Raw genomic sequence first — 16,731 nt, 5'->3', positions numbered from 1 at the left:
GACTGTGAATGAACGGACTCCGTAGGAGGAAATGTCATTCTTATATCAGGCTCCTTTTTTCAACTACAAGGTCAATATTGTTTCTCACTAACGACAAAACAACAAATTATCCGTACATTTATATGGAACTAAGCTTTAGGAGCTTTTTGTCTTTACTCTCCTCCCCATTATGTCGCATTCGGAGATCGACTATTTGACCCAAAACAACAATACGGTCAATCTTAAAAGTGGCATTTCTGTCCTAATTATGCTTTTAAACTAAAGTTTGACTCGGGTACATTCACAAAAACACCCTAGGTTGTATTTGGTCGGTGTCTAAAAATATTAATGAATTATAGTATAATATTATAGTAATAGTATTGAATTTTGTTCCCAGCTCTGTGAGCGACATGCAAGTTTCTTCATATTAAACTCTTGCTATGTGTTGCAGTGAAGCATTAACCGTTCACCCAACTATTCCTAATATCAAATAATGGTGGAAACCTTCATTAGTAAAAGCCAGCAGTTTCATAAATGGAGCATTGAAAACTACATTGTGTGGTGGAATTGACCCGTCCCTTTCTCTGTGCAGGTCCGCTGCATGTTGAACATCTGGGGTGTGATGCTCTTCATCCGCATGTCATGGATCGTGGGTCAGGCTGGAATTGGTAAGCACAGATCACCTACAGAATGAAAGCTGGGACTTTTTAACACACGTTTGACCTATTTAGAATAATATTCCATCAGTTTGCAGGGTTTTCCCTGCCACTGTAAGGTTTAGGTGCAGCACCTTAGCAGAATGAATGCAACTAAAAGACTTTTCTCAGATCTAATGATTGTAGATGGACTTCTTAAGCAAGTTTTGTCTTTTAAGCTTTTTGTGTTATTTATTTATTATCTGCTCTAGCTTTTCCAACGTTTTAGACACAGTTATGGTAATAATGGTCCAAAACGATGTGAAAAAGAGACACAAAACTATCTCAAAGAGACACAAACCGACTACAAAGGGACACCAAAGACCAGAAACAGAAATGACCAAAAAGAGACAACACGACCACAAAGAGAGACCAAATGTATGGGGAAATTACATTTCTTTCAATCGACAAACTCAACATTTTCTTGAGGAAGTACGCCTTAATCCCTGGCCAAATACGTGCACCTAAATCTACCACAAACCGAGAGAAAACTCTGGATCTTGTATGTTTTCTTGCGATGCCTTTCAGATCCAAATGAAAGCGTGCGTGCGTGTGTGTGTAGGGCGTGAGAACACTGTTGCTTCACCAGAAGAAGCAGATGGTGTAAGACTTGTTGTTCCTCTTTGAAAAATGGTTGACTACATTTGTTTTCTGCAATGCCATTCTGAGGAACAAACGGAGCAGACAACAATCTGCCATGTTTACGACCATCACTGTGAACTTCACCTCGAATCACATGAACCACGCAGTGCACTCTGACCTCACAGACAGTTTGATGATGTCACGATTCAGGTTGGAGCATATTGAGGCTGCAAACAATTAGGGCTGGAACAGTTTACAAAATTCGTGGTTTGATTCATATCACGGTTTTAGTGTCATACTTTTCAGTTCGTTACGTATTTGGGGGGGGGGGCATAGCCAATTTCAACATGGTTTTCTTTATTAGGCAAAAATAAGTTCATGTTTGCCTTACATTCTCAACATTCTGGCTAAGAACATACGGAACCGAAACACTTCTTCATTGTCAGATCTTTATTAAAAGAAAATGTTTTCTAAGTAGTGCAAACACAAAATGCAGCGTTGTAATTTGTATGTAATAATGGCCACATTATAGACTAAGGTCATCAACAGAAAGAATAAGATCAACCAACAGCAGCCTAGGTGGTGGTGCGTGGGATTTCCCCCTTTCTGGTCTACATATCCCTGCCCTGCTGAATTGGGACGCCGGCTACCAGCAGCAGTTGTTCAGCCGCCAACCAGTGACAGAGAGCCGGCTACAAGCACCGCCAGATGACGGTGCTTTCAGGGGCCGTGGTAGTGGAGTTTAGCCAGAAAAAATGTTAGGTTAAGTTAAGTTAAGGCACCAAAACAACCAAAGGTTAGGAAAAAGATAGTGGTTTGGATTAAAACCCTCCCGAGGAACAAACACGTGTTAGTGAATGCATAAGGAACTCCACTCTCCAGCTTGAAACGCTTTGTTTCATGTTGACACCTCGTTGGGTTATTTCATTCTGAGATTATTTTCCGTTGGATGTTGAAGTTCATAAATAAATGTTTTGGCATGGCTGTCTGAGTGGCTCTATATCCATGGTATTAGAAGGGGGATTTAATGCTGACATGTTTTGTTTTGTTGTACATGATCAAAAACATCACAAATCACACCCTGATCTTATTCATAGAGCCCTTTTCAAAACCCAGGTTACAAAGTGCACACAAGGCAGCAGATTCAAACCAACAAATTATGAAATCAAATCTAAAATGGAGAAATGAACTGGACCCAAAGAGATAGACCTGGACACATGAAACACAAACTATCTGCATGGAGATATACCACTGGAGAGAAGTGAGCAACCGTTTTTTGGTTAATTGGGTCAATTCTCTCCTTTTGTTACTCCTGAGCGTGGTTGTCCTGTTAACTGATGTTAGATAACCCAGGCTGCAGAGAATCAAAGAGCCGTTTGATATGCAGCCAATGTTTGACTTTGATGTGACTGCACACAACTCACTAATTCAAATCTCACTGAGAAGAGAAGTTCCAGGCAGCGTGGCACGCAGCCTGTATTTATTGACATTGTGGTGCTGACTGGGTGGTCGACACTCTGTGTCAGTTATTTTCTCACTTTCTCCCCACTGCCCCTGACCCCCAGCACTTTGATGTGAAATATCGGCACAAAGTGACACATGTGGACGCCAGTAGCCTGTCTCTGCGGCGCCGCTGTTGCTTTTCACACAGTTACTGGAAGGCCTGCTAGAAATCTGTTAACTGCGTTGCACATTTTTCAGTTCAAACCGTGTTTTCTTCCGCAGCTCTCTCCTGTCTGATCGTTGCCATGGCCTCTGTAGTGACGACCATCACCGGCCTCTCCACATCTGCCATCGCCACCAACGGATTTGTGCGAGGAGGTATACATCCCTTTGTTCTCTACAATTATCACACTGCAGTGTTTGCTGTGAAGCCAGGCGGGGAATCCACCTGTGTGATTTTTAAGGCAGCATGAGCCGCCATCAGTCATTCATCACAACATCCTAGTGTAGCATTATGTAGCGCTGGGCCTTATGGAGAAAATCAAATATCACGATATTACTGACCAAATACATGGATGTGGATATTGCATCAATATTGTAGAGTTGACTATTGTTGCTTTCACAAAATATTTGACAAGAGATTTGATAAATAATCATCAGTAATGTAGATATAACGCAAATAATAGAACAGCTAGAACCGTCTGGTAAGTTCAGAAAATGACACCACTTTATTGTAATGTAGCCTTTAAAACCAGGAAAAGGCTACACTTTTACGATATTAGGATACCCAAAATGTAAGACTATCTCTAGTCTCATATATCGATGTCGGTTTAATATCAATATTTTGCCCAGCCCTAGCATTATGTGTGCAGCTTTAGTTGCAGCCAGATGAAAGAAGGGTTAAACCCAAATCTCTCCCGTCCTCTCAGGGAGAGCAGAAACTCAACCAGTTTCATGTTGAAGTGAACCGAAGCGACGGTAGGTCTGACTGGGTGGTCCCACGTGGATATTACACATTCCTCAGTCACTGAATCAGGCAAAATAGGCTTCTATCAATATTTCATGGTGAGATGAAGAATCTCTCCTATTGGAATGGATATTATATTTTTGTTTTCCTTAAATTGGATCGTTGGATCTGTTCTGAGGCAGACAGAGCTAGTGTGAACTCAGTGAGGGTGTTCTCTGCCTCAGGGGACAGGGCTGTAAGATGTTGATAGGTTTTCAGTGACTTTGTTTACATGCACATAATATTCCACCTTTCTCCCTTATTCTGAAAAAGACAATATTCTGACTAAGCTGTTTACATGGCTAATGAAAGTGAATGGTCCACTAAAATTTCTGTTTACATGTAGCCGTGTAAAATAGGATTGTTTTTCAAAGTTTTCCAGCGGTGGAGGACTTGTTGGAGCGTGTGAACACAGCATCTCTCTTTCATTCCTTCAACCAGCTTCTAGAAAAGGTCGCCTCATATCCAAAAACCTGTTGATATCGGAGTCTCTGATAATGTTTAAAAGTAGCTGTGTTTCTTTTCTCTTGGGCATGCATCTCTACTGCAGCCGGACTCACTTGAACTGTTGGCTGGTTGGTTTCTGTACAACAAACCATAGCAACACACAAAGCTTTAACGGGCTGTAAACGGGCCGTAAAAAACCTGAGTGAGACTCCAATGTGCTGTATGCATGTCCAATGAATGCCTTTAATACCTGAATAATAACGGCATATCATACATGTTTTCATCAGAATATGCAAAACCGGCTTGTATCAAATTTGGAATATTGTCATATTCAGAATAATAGTGGAATATTGGTGTGCATGTAAACCTACTCAGTGTAGAGAGTTGGGCGGGTCCCAGTCCATCCTTCCGTAACCCAATCTAAGTCGTCCTGAAATCAATGTGGACTGTCCCAGATTTAAAGTCTACATTATCATTAGTTAAAATCTGTGAAAGTGACTTTTAACATAAACAAATGATTAGGCTGGAATAATCAATCATCAATCTTTTTTATTAAAAACCAACTGAAAAGATGAGATTAGAGACTAGATGTATCAGTCGCACTGCAAACGGAAAGAATCTGTCTTAGGGGTGGAGCAGACTGACAAGCTGTGTGTTACCTGAGAAGTTGCTACATTAAAGTTCTATAAAAGCTTACCTTGGCCTGCCGTGGTCTTCTGTCCAACAATAGAGGAAAGAACAAGAGCCAAGGGACAGTAATTGGCTGAACTGACACCGTCACGTATGGTGTCACAGATATAGCGCCGCGCCTGTCATGTAGTGTGAACCACAGCGGCTTCACTCCTGATTACAAAACGGCAGGCAGGGCTGCAAGTAACCATTATTATCATTGTCGAATAATCTGTCAATTATTGTTTCAATTAATCGGTTAGTTGTCTGGTCTATAAAAATGTCAAATAATAATGTCATTTTTTTATGAAAAGAAAACAAGTCTAGCTTGTTAGATGTGAATATGTTCTAGTTTCTTCTCTCCTCTGTGACAGTAAGCTGAATATCTTTGAGTTGGGGACAAAACAAGACATTTCATCTTGGGCTTTGGGAAACATTTTTCACCATTTTCTGACATTTTAGAGACCAAACAACTAATCCCTTCATCTAGACAGTAATCCACACATTAATCCACAATGGAAAGAATCTGTAGTTGCAGCCCTGGATTGGAAGTGTGATCCTGGAACTAAAGTAATCCTGATGTGGGGCATGGGCTGCTCTGGAGCAAGATAGTGTATGACAGCCCTTTTTAAGTCTGAGCATGGTGTGTAAGTAGATGATTTAGGCTCTAAATGGGGCCTGAGCTCAGAGGTGGTGGTGGTGGGGGGGCTGACGGTTATTCCCCAGTGCAATACTCTCCAGTGCAATACTCTCACAATCCAGTACACATATTGTCAATCAAAGAATTGTAAATCTATACTGTTATGAATAAAATGAGTTCCAACAGTTAGTAACTTTTACTAACTCCTTGTTCATTCCCTTTTATTTCCAGGTGGAGCGTATTACTTGATTTCGAGGAGTCTGGGCCCAGAGTTCGGAGGCTCCATCGGGCTGATCTTTGCTTTCGCCAATGCAGTGGCTGTAGCCATGTATGTGGTGGGCTTTGCTGAAACTGTTGTGGAACTTCTTGCTGTAAGTCTTTGTGCCTTACTGTGCCTTCAGACAGTTGTTGGTGTAATAGTGCGTTCCATTTGTAAGTGCTCGGAAGTCAGATTTTGTTTTAAGAACCTGAGCTTTGAGGTTGTTGCAGCAAACTGCCCTGCACATTTGCAAAAGCACTAGCTTCTGAGTTCCAGTGGAAATTGTGGAGGTGGTGGCGATATCCACTCACTGTCTAAAGCATCTTTACAGAAAATCTTACTTAATGTAAGCTGAAAGGAACAGTATTTTTCCTTATCGTCACCTTCCTAAAATAATTGCCTAAGTCATTTTTTAACAAAAATGATTTTGTTGCCTAAATCATCTCCTCATGGTGCAGGCCACCTCTGGTAAAATTGCCTACATCCTCAGTTGAACAGGTCACGTGATTCTACACCTTTAGTATAATTGCCTATGTCAAGCATGTGACCTGGACAGTTTTATTTTCTGTTTTTTATGAAAAACCTGAAAAAATGACTTAGGCAATTATTTTAGGAAGGTGACGTTATGCAGGTTTGTTTCTGACATCTTACTGTTTGGCTCTCAGTGGTAAAGTGAATGTTCTGTTTTAACCTAGAGGCCTGGGTTAAAACAGGAATTTAGCATCTTAATTGACGCATGTATTGTCTCTCAGGGTGTAGATCTCATAATGACGGATCAAATCAACGATATTCGCATCATCGGCACCATCACGGTCATCCTCCTGCTGGGCATCTCTGTGGCAGGAATGGAATGGGAGGCCAAGGTACGAACAGGATCCTGTCTCTGATGCAAGTCCGAGGCTTCATGATGAAAACCCCCACACACTCAGGACACACACTGGCAGCGATTCATACATTGGTTTAAGAGATCCTGTGTGACTAATGACTTTCTTCTCTGCAGGCCCAGATATTTTTGCTCGTTGTCCTCGTCACAGCCATCTTCAACTACTTCATCGGAACCTTCATTCCTGTCCAGGCCAAGGAATCTGTGGGCTTCTTTGGCTACAACGGTAGGACCCCACACACACGGATTGTTTTCAGACAGAATCATAACCCTGAGGGTTGTTAGCATTAGCAGTGTTGGCACCAAATGCTTTTGGTGTTTATAACTCTGTTTTCCTGTCAGGTTTGATCATGTGGGAAAACATGGGTCCTGACTTCCGAGGTGAGACCTTCTTTTCCGTCTTCTCCATCTTCTTCCCTGCAGCCACTGGTATTCTGGCTGGAGCCAACATTTCAGGAGACCTTGCTGTAAGTCACCTAAGGATGGTCGGATACTATTTTTTTTTTTTTGATTTCCGATACCTGAACTTGTGTATTGGCCTATACCTAGTATTCATCCGATACTAGTGTGTCATATATTTTATTATGTTTAACCGCTGTATACTACTATCCCTGTATGGATGTGATATGATTTCTATCTTTGGTTAAACTCTTTGTTAAACACAAACACAAACTACGAATGCCATAGAAACGTTCTTTTACTTTCCAGTTTGACTGGGGTTAGGGTTTTAAGGGAAAGAGAACATAAATAAAACTACTTTTAAAGTAGATTTTCTTTGGGGCTATATTACGTGGTATGGAAACGGTGCATAAACTCCAGTACTTACCAATACCGGCATTTTAGGTAGGATCGGAGGCTTTTTCAGTGGATTGCTGTCATCATCTAAAACCTCTTTATTGATATGGGTTAAAAGGTTTGTGATGGTCTGTGTTGTGGTTGTTTGTTCTAGGACCCACAGCTGGCCATCCCCAGAGGAACCCTGCTGGCCATATTGATCACGGGAATAGTCTACCTGGGTGTTGCTGTTTCCACAGGTGCAGTGGTACCTACTATATGGGATATTATCTGACAGTTGTTATTCTTTTAAAGTGAATCACATCTCCTAACATGGTTTTTACGTGCTAACTTGTTTCCCACCAGGCTCCTGTATTGTGAGAGACGCCAGTGGAAATGTGAACGACACCGTCAGTTCTCAGTTCATGATGAACTGCACAGAAGCTGCCTGCAAATTCGGCTATGATTTCTCGACGTGCAGGGGCACAAAAGAGGGCTGCCCCTATGGACTCCATAATGACTTCCAGGTAGGAAGCAGCTCTGCCAGAAGATGAGATCTGAAGCATGCTAGGAACATTTGGGAGACAGAGTTTAAAATAACAGTGTTGCGTGCAAGAGTCAAACCATTTTATTTGCCTTCAATCTTTGGTTCAGGTGATGAGCATGGTTTCTGGGTTTGGGCCCGTCATCACTGCTGGAATCTTCTCTGCCACTCTGTCCTCTGCGCTGGCCTCTTTAGTCAGTGCACCCAAAGTTTTTCAGGTAAGGCCCGACCTAAACTGGATCTAACCAATTACACTTACAGCAGTGAAAAATAGCAATTTGCAGGTTCAAACCTTTTTTTTTTTTTCGGCTTCTCAAAGCACTTTCACTTGTTACAGGTACCTTTCGCTCACATTCATACACTTTGAGATCAAACCGCCAACCTTCTGATTGTTAGGCAAACGCCCTTACGCCTGAGCTACAGCAGGCTTGGGAAGCAGGCCAATCGCCAAAAGTCAAAGCTGCAAGCAGAGTTGAGTGGGTTTCTAGCTTCACAAAGCTGAGCAAAACCACTTCAGATGGTTTAATGCTCTATAGAAAAAGTGGTGTAACCAACCACACACCTGTTTCATCCCTACAGTAGATGCAGCAAGTCCCACGATTTCATCCCCTTTATCGGATTTTAACGAAACTTGGTACGTATGTCCAAGTCATGGTGTTAAATGTTTCTATCAATTCAGTTATGGTGACAATTTTCATGTCCCTAGCTCGTTCTAGCCCCCAGTAACTTGAGAAAAGGCATAATTTAGCATATAATGCTAAATAGGCCACGCCCACATGCACCAATCAATATGACACTTCAGATCCTGGTTACTACTCGCCCCAAGACCATGTGTACATATTTTGGTGAAATTCTGTCTGCCGGGTTTTGCGGTACAAACTTTTGGTATTTTTGGCGCCTCCTAGGGGTTAAACTCATAATCCTTGGGTCAGCCTATTCCTCATGAACACTGAACACATTTTATGATGATTGGTCAAACCATTAGTTAGTTATGGCCAATTTACTGCTAAGCCCCACCCTTGATGGCCTGAGGAGCATTTTCTTTCCAAAATCGCTTTTTTGATCCTTAATTCTAGCGCCACCATGTGGCAGATTGGGCTCATATTTCTTAGGAACCAAATGCACATAATTTCCAGTCATTGGGCCTAGTTTCACAGCGGAAGACGACACATAATACTAAACTGGGAGAAAAACAATTAATTAACAACTAATAATGTATACTGTAACTGTTATGTACTGTTTTTAATCATGAACAACTCAAACTCCAAAATGTGTCAAACTCGAGGCCCGCGGGCCAAATCCCTTTAGCTTCACAATGAATTTGGCTGACATAGTTTTGTAAAATCTTTTCAACGTTTTTTGTCACTTTTTCCGACCTTTTGGGCACTTTTTTCTACGATGGTTGAGCAACTTTTTTGATGACTTTATTGGGGCTTTATGTGGACCAAGCTGTGAGTGAGAAAGCTATATGAGAAATGCAATAACACCGTCAAAGATATTTGACTTTTTTAATGAAATAAAAGCATGTTAATGAACTACACGTCTGGTTTCTTGATGTGATTCTCTTTTTTCCAGTGTGGCCCTCAGTGAATCTGAGTTTGATACTCCTGTGCTTTACATGATGCTTTCCATTCCCACAGGCGCTATGTAAGGACAACATCTACCCCGGCCTGGGCATGTTCGCCAAAGGCTACGGCAAGAACAACGAGCCCCTCCGCGGCTACATCCTGACCTTTGTGATCGCCCTGGCCTTCATCCTCATCGGTACGGCTGCACAATCTCACTATAAGGCTTTGTCTTTGTAAGAGATTGCAAAAGCTTGTAGGATTTAGGGCGATCTATTTGCAGAAGTGGAATATCATTTACAATATAATATTCAACTATGTTTTCATTGGTGTATAATCACCTGGAACTAATTTGATTAAAAATGAACAGTGTTTTACTGTTTGGTGGTCCCTCCCGGAGGGTCCAGTGTTTCCACACTCAGCACTCACTTTTGACCGTTAGGAGTGCAGCATCCAGGAACTCTGAGTGCACTGCATTTGCCATACTCGTCAGTGTGAATGCACTTATAGGCACTCAAAACAACAAGTGTAAGTATATGGATTGAGACACAGCATAAGAGTCATGAATATCTGAACCAAATTTGATGCAAATGTTTTGTCTGATGGTGTGATGAATGGACTGACTGACTTGCTGTACCGAGTTCTTGATGCCAGCAGGGTCAGCTGTTTTCTTCCAGAATGACTCAATTGAATCAAATTAGAAGTCTTTTTTTTTTGGTTTCTCTTGCTGAGGTGTGTGTGTGTGATCAGCTTACTATAGGTATGGTAGCCAAACAGTTATGCTTAAGGATTCACTGTGCCTTCAACATGTATGTTTAAGTTTAGCACATGATGTATAAATGATAACCATTTATTTCCATCCATTTGGCCCAGTTTAATATGCAACACAATTGTATACAATATATGTAGTAGGGGTCCCTACTCGGTCTCTCTTTCAGCTAAGGGGTACCTGGTCTAAAACAAGTTGAAGACCCCTTGCCTAGAGGACATGGAACTTGAGTTTTGGCCCTGTCTAAGTTAACGGTTTGATGTTTTCTTCTTGCAGCTGAGCTGAACATAATTGCCCCCATCATCTCCAACTTTTTCTTGGCGTCCTATGCCTTGATCAACTTTTCTGTGTTCCATGCCTCCCTGGCTAACTCACCAGGTAAGACAACACAAAGGACTCAAATGTGCTAGACCTAGAAGTTGAGGCTAAAGGGGGAACATATCGTATATGAGTGGCTTATCAGCCATGGTGATAGGAAATGATAAGGTTTCATGTCTGACTGCTCGAAGAGCTGAGAGCTAGCGTTTTCCAGCTCACAGAGACCGGTTCTGGGAACATGGTGCTGCTTGTCACTCAGAATGGTTCTGCAGTCTAGCAGTTAGCAAGCTAGTTAGCTCAACCGCTAACTGGCTAATGAGTTAAACAGTTTATTCAATAGATGGCCGTCTTTCTGGCTCTTGCTTCTCTCAAAAGTCGGCAACAGGAAGACAGTTTGCTGTTCATCATCAGCGTGGGGTTGCGTGTCAAAGCTAACCCTCGTGCTAAAGATTCACATGGATTCACTCAGCGGTCCGCTGATTGGGCTCATTTCATTCAAAATTGCTTTCCTTTCAAAATCCAGTGTTATGTAACACTTATAGTACAGATGATAATGATGATGATAATGATGATGATAATAATAATAATAATAATAATAATAATAATAGTCTATAAATGGCCTACGCAATTCGCACACACACACACACACTCTCACACTCTTGACTCCACTTACTTGCTTGTCATGGAACTGTACAATTTCAAACATTAAATATTTTGAGAAACAACTTTTTGTAATCAAAGCTCATTTGGAAAAAAAAGACCTGTTGTCAAATCCTCTGGGTTTGGAGAGGTGAGGAAAATATTATGAAAAGGTTTGTCTAAAAGTAGATTTCCAGTGAATGTTAATGCATTTTCTGTCAAAGTTAAGTTCTCAGGGCGCCCTGGTAGTTCAGGGTGCGCTCCATGTACTAAGGCTCAGCCCTTACCGCATCGGCCGTGGGTTCCGTTCTGACCCGCAGCCCTTTGTAAATAAAAGTTAAAGTTCATTAGTATTACCATTTAGTCCCTTCTTACTTTTAACTGTAGCTATCTAATGCAGTGTAATGTGATATTCGTGGCAAATGGTTTGAAATGTCAGTGCTGTAATCCACCGTTATCACGCTGGGGTTTCCCATGTGCTCCAACGCGCCCTGTCCTCCATCCCTATGGTTCTGCTCGGAAATCTGTTTGTACACAAGTGTGTGGGTCACTGTTACCGCCACATCAGAGGAGTCCTTAATGGGATTGGCTGGGTTATGATTATGAGTGACGGTTGTGTTCATTTGGAACAAAAAGCCTTTTAAAAAGCCGAGTACATCATTCCAGTGCTGTTGTTGTGTAGCTTGGCCCTGCTGTTGAATGACGCATGTTTTCCAGGGGCTGTAATGCCTCTGGGACAATACAGGCGCATCAGTCATCTCAGGCTGACAGACTGGCTCGGCACTCTACGCTCACGCACAACTACGTAGGAATATCTGAATATGTGGGCAGCTTTTTAGAGGTGATGTTGTACAGCATACAAACATGCTACCCTATATATTTGCTAGTTATTTGTTTGTAAAGGGTCAGTTCACCAAAATACACAAAAGCATTCTCCGTGACCTCCAATGATCTCTATCTACACAGATAGTTGCTTTAATCTGTCTCTGTCTCCAATCCAACGCAATTCACTTTACAATGCAGAAAGCAGAATTGGAAAAAACAAAAAACATTGGAATCCTTAAACAGAAGCAGTGTTGTTACTAACTAGCCTACTGCAGTTGTCACAATCTTCCAGTTCAACATTCATGTACTGTATATCATATCTATATTTTGTCTGTCAAGGAAATAATTCTGAATCAGGGCCGGCAGCGTTTGGATCAAGCAGCTGGGAAATCTTTAGCAGGCTACACGTGAGACAGCATTTCAGGCTTTCCCCCAGAAAAGTGGTCTAGCCCAGTGGCAAGTGTCTTTTTTTTTTATTTTTATTTTTTTTTGACGAGGGCCCAGCTGGGGCCTGTCCCAGACTGATGGCAGCATTAATGTAGAGCCCAATAGTTTCAGAATCATGGATGGAATCGTGGAAATTGTGAATTTAAAAAAAGCTATAAGACCGATTCCATAGGGCTCTACATTAAGAGATTAGAAAATATGACTGTCTACGTTTCCAGACGAGCCACCCCACTGTAACTGTAGTTTAAAAAATAGCTTTAAAATACATTACAAAATGATTCCCAGTGGCTCAGGCCTGGTGGGGGGGCAACTTGGAATACACTGCATTTAGCTGTTGTAGCTACAGGTTGTCATTGTTAATGAAACAGCCACTGGAAGCTGTTTCTGGCTTCTCAGATAACAAAAGCAAATTACAGATCTTAACTACAACTTTGCGTTTTAGTTACTTAGTTACTCATACACTTAGTTACTTAAAAATATCAAAGAACCCTTACGTTGGTTAGAGATGTTAATTATCCAGAGGGCTGGGGATGAGATTCTGTTTGATACCACTGTAGGTATGTGACAAAACCTTTACATGCTTGTAATTGTGTGTGAACTGGCCCTTTTTAGACTGTAGAAAATAGCTAATTGAAATGCATATACAGAAGTTGATCTTTTCTATATTGAGTTCTGTGCTTTTTCCCCCCCACAATATCAAAGCTCTAGCAGAACTCCAGGTACAGATTCTCTATTCCTCCAAGCAGGTCCTATAAGTACACAGACTTAAATGGTACATGGCTTAATCAGAGGCAAGCAGTAATACAGACATTGGCTTCTGGATTTTACTGCCTCTGCAACCACAAACTATCTCTGAGCCATTAGGTGTTGTGGCCTCTTCAGGCACCATCCATGTACCCTTTATGTGCTGTGGTTTGTTTTAGACTCTGTCATTGTGTAACCATACAGTCTGACTGTCCCATCACTAAAATCCTACTAGTCTAGTGTCTGTGGCACCCAGTAAACCAATGTGGTCTCTAATAGCTGGTATAACTTCCGGTCTCCAGTCTAACAGGTTGCTAACTCCCATTCTTTAACACAGCACATCTCCAACTTTAACTTTATCCATGCTCTTTAACAGCAACATTTAATATTTTAAGATCATAAAAATGATTGGAAATGTTTCCTTTCATGGCGGCTGACCACAGTGTCTCCTGATTGTTAGTCTTTTGAATTGCAGGTCAAACTTAATTTGGTCAAGGAGTCTCTGACAGATCTGACCTCTACTCAACCCAAAGAACATGAAGTGCAATTCCTCCGTGTACCATCATTATTAATTTTTGGAAACATTTTGAAACAGTATGTGACAGCACTCTGAGTTTGTTTGATCTTTTTTACACATCACACGCCTTCTGTTGCCATGTTGTGACTGGTTGTGGTTGGTGCTGCAGGGTGGCGACCCAGCTTCAAATACTACAACATGTGGGTTTCTCTGGCTGGAGCCGTGCTGTGCTGTGGGGTGATGTTTGTCATCAACTGGTGGGCCGCGCTCCTCACCAACGCCATTGTTCTGGGCCTTTTTATCTACGTCAGCTACAAGAAGCCAGGTGAGTTTCTTGTTTCTAGCCACCATTTTACAGAATTCAGGAATGTTTCTACCTGCAAACCAACATTTTATTCCCCTTAGAAGAATAATAATAATAAAAAAAAAGTTCCAATTACAAAAACATGACACAATAGTGCCAGTAATATGACAATATATGATAGTTGATAAACTTATGTTATAAATGATTTTCCCACATGAAACCCACGTTCCAGACTCTGACTCGGGTAGCAACTCAAATTTAGCCGGGGTCTGATCCCAGACCGCCCCGACTTCAGTTCACTTTGCAATCACTGTACCCAGCCGTGTTTGCCAAGAGTTAGTCTATATCCACGATGTTCCACTTCGAGGATTGCTCCGGTGCCGCAGGAAATTCTGCTGAACTTCCCTCTTTTCAGCTCGATGTCCGTCCCCTTCCTCTGTCTCTGTGTTGGCGTTCTAACCTCTGGTGGATTTGTGAGGACTATGGTTAACTGCTCCTCAGATCTCTGCAGGGTAAATCCAGACAGCTAGCTAGACTATCTGTCCAATCGGAGTTTTCTGTTGCACGACTAAAACTACTTTTGAACGTACACATGTTCCACCAAAACCAGTTCCTTCCTGAGACTATTTTGCAGAGGCACCGTTAATGTGTCCGGTGCTTAGCACTGCTCAAGACAATTGTGATTGGTTAAAAGAATAAACCAGAGCATGTTTATCTCCCATCCAGGAATGCTGTGTGTACTAGCCAGACTGTCCTCTGCAGCGCTGTGGAGGAAGGTCTGGCTAGCCAAGAGCTAACTCTCATGCTCAATGGCCACAAAATCCAAATATGTTTTTGTATTTCTACATGTGTTAATGGACTTATAAAACGGATCCATAGCTAACCGACTACACATCAGCTGGAGCTATCTGTCGTTGAGTTCACCAAAGTGAAATATTGTAAAAGTGTGAATTAATATTTTGCACTGCTTTTCCACACACATCTGTGCACCTCTTCAAACACAAAGCTGGCCGTGCAGCTCTGAAACACACACACACACACACACACACACACACACACACACCTGTGTGCACACTCAGTTTGACATGCAGCTACACACACACACGAGGCCTTCTTGTTGCCGGTAACGCCGCATGGGTCAGCCGGCCTTTGGCCCAGCAGGACGACCCATAAACACACTTCTAAACTGCACTGTGTGTGTTGTGCCTGCATGCGTCCTCCCCTCCAGATGTGAACTGGGGCTCGTCGACCCAGGCTCTGACCTACCACCAGGCCCTGACCCACACTCTGCACCTCAGCGGCGTGGAGGACCACATCAAGAATTTCAGGTACCAAACCTATACATGTGTAAGATGTACAAACATGTACATTTTTATTTTACCAGGATTGTATGTTGACAAGGCGGCTTACCCTTACATATCATGATTATTATTATTATGTGTTTTACAACGGGCAGTGTGCAATTTTGTTGGCTAGTGGCAGTCTCTGCATGCAACATGAGCATGTCCACGCAGAGTGATGCAACATTGTCTGTGCATTGTATGTGTGTGTGTATGTATGTATGCACTATGTTGTGTTGAATTTTTTAAACCGCAGATATTGGTTGGTTGTCAAAAAAGAATTTCCTTCGGGACATCAATCTATCTTATCTCTTAGTCTCAAAAAACTGAATTATATAGGCTTTAGCCCGCGCTGATATCAGCTCTGTCAGGTATACATCTAGTTGAAACGTTGACGCTCCGGTTTGTATATTACAGATAAAGGTTGCTGACCTTTTATTAATTTATATGAATTGTTCTGTTTATTTAATGCTATATTTTTGTGTATATATAAAACACAGAAGCACCCCCACTAATCAACCTAACATGCCACATTACCGTTGGACAAGGCAGTGTTGAAATCACTAAGACAATATTAATAGGATATTTGAATAACATAACATAATGGGGGTGCCACGATTTGAAATCAAAAATTGATCGAAATGAGCATTCGATTTCGACTATCGAAATCAAAAGGATTCTTTTTTTTTTTCTCTCTCTCCCTCCACCCCAAAACGGACACAAGGTAGCTTAGCGGCTGTTGGCATGCAGCTAAAGACACAGGGTGACGTTAGCTTAGCGGTAGCCTGCAGCTGCTCTTTTCCAGACACTGTGGCCACTGCCAAAGTCTGAGATGAGCCGTCACAGCTGAAAAGAAAATGTTAAAATCAAATTTAATCTTAATCTTAAAAATCAAGTCAAATGGAACCATGAATTTGGAGAATCGTGGCACCCTTATAAGGTAATATAAAATAATATCATGAAATGTCGAATGTACACAGAATCACAATATAATCAAAGCAATCACTGTTACTGTTCTGTGGGTATTGCTTAACATGGGTGACCTTTTGTAACATATTTTGTTAGTTTTGAATCACAGCTTGCTTGGAATTAATTGTACGGCCGATGTGTGGAGCAATAACATGATCATATGACATAAGATATGATTCCCCTATACGTTTTAACCCCCCCAGACCTATGTGTGTCCAATGGGACCCATGTACTTATTTCATGCAGCAGTTGCAAAGTTTACCATCTCACAGAAAATGAAGCAAATGTGGCACCATGTGGAACAATAAAGGTTTATCCTTACAAACAGTATGAATAAAACTGAAGAATCTATCATTAAATAGCATAAATTTGT

The 16,731-nt window shown here is 41.7% G+C and overlaps 1 protein-coding gene across 1 annotated transcript in view; it reads left to right on the top strand.

Annotated features, from left to right (window-relative positions):
• The window catches only part of slc12a2 (solute carrier family 12 member 2), an 89,617-nt gene that overhangs the window by 31,527 nt on the left and 41,359 nt on the right, over window positions 1–16,731 (top strand). The window contains exons 3-15 of the mRNA XM_028600773.1: window positions 572–647; window positions 2,982–3,077; window positions 5,693–5,832; window positions 6,473–6,583; window positions 6,721–6,829; window positions 6,946–7,070; window positions 7,553–7,637; window positions 7,744–7,904; window positions 8,032–8,139; window positions 9,562–9,685; window positions 10,532–10,633; window positions 13,915–14,070; window positions 15,278–15,377. Coding sequence (XP_028456574.1) covers window positions 572–647; window positions 2,982–3,077; window positions 5,693–5,832; window positions 6,473–6,583; window positions 6,721–6,829; window positions 6,946–7,070; window positions 7,553–7,637; window positions 7,744–7,904; window positions 8,032–8,139; window positions 9,562–9,685; window positions 10,532–10,633; window positions 13,915–14,070; window positions 15,278–15,377 — 1,493 coding nt within the window. The remainder of the gene's footprint in view (window positions 1–571; window positions 648–2,981; window positions 3,078–5,692; window positions 5,833–6,472; window positions 6,584–6,720; window positions 6,830–6,945; window positions 7,071–7,552; window positions 7,638–7,743; window positions 7,905–8,031; window positions 8,140–9,561; window positions 9,686–10,531; window positions 10,634–13,914; window positions 14,071–15,277; window positions 15,378–16,731) is intronic.

This window comes from Perca flavescens, chromosome 16 (genome assembly GCF_004354835.1).
Source record: "Perca flavescens isolate YP-PL-M2 chromosome 16, PFLA_1.0, whole genome shotgun sequence".
Lineage (NCBI taxonomy): Eukaryota > Metazoa > Chordata > Actinopteri > Perciformes > Percidae > Perca > Perca flavescens.
This window is presented reverse-complemented; position numbering and strand designations above follow the sequence as displayed.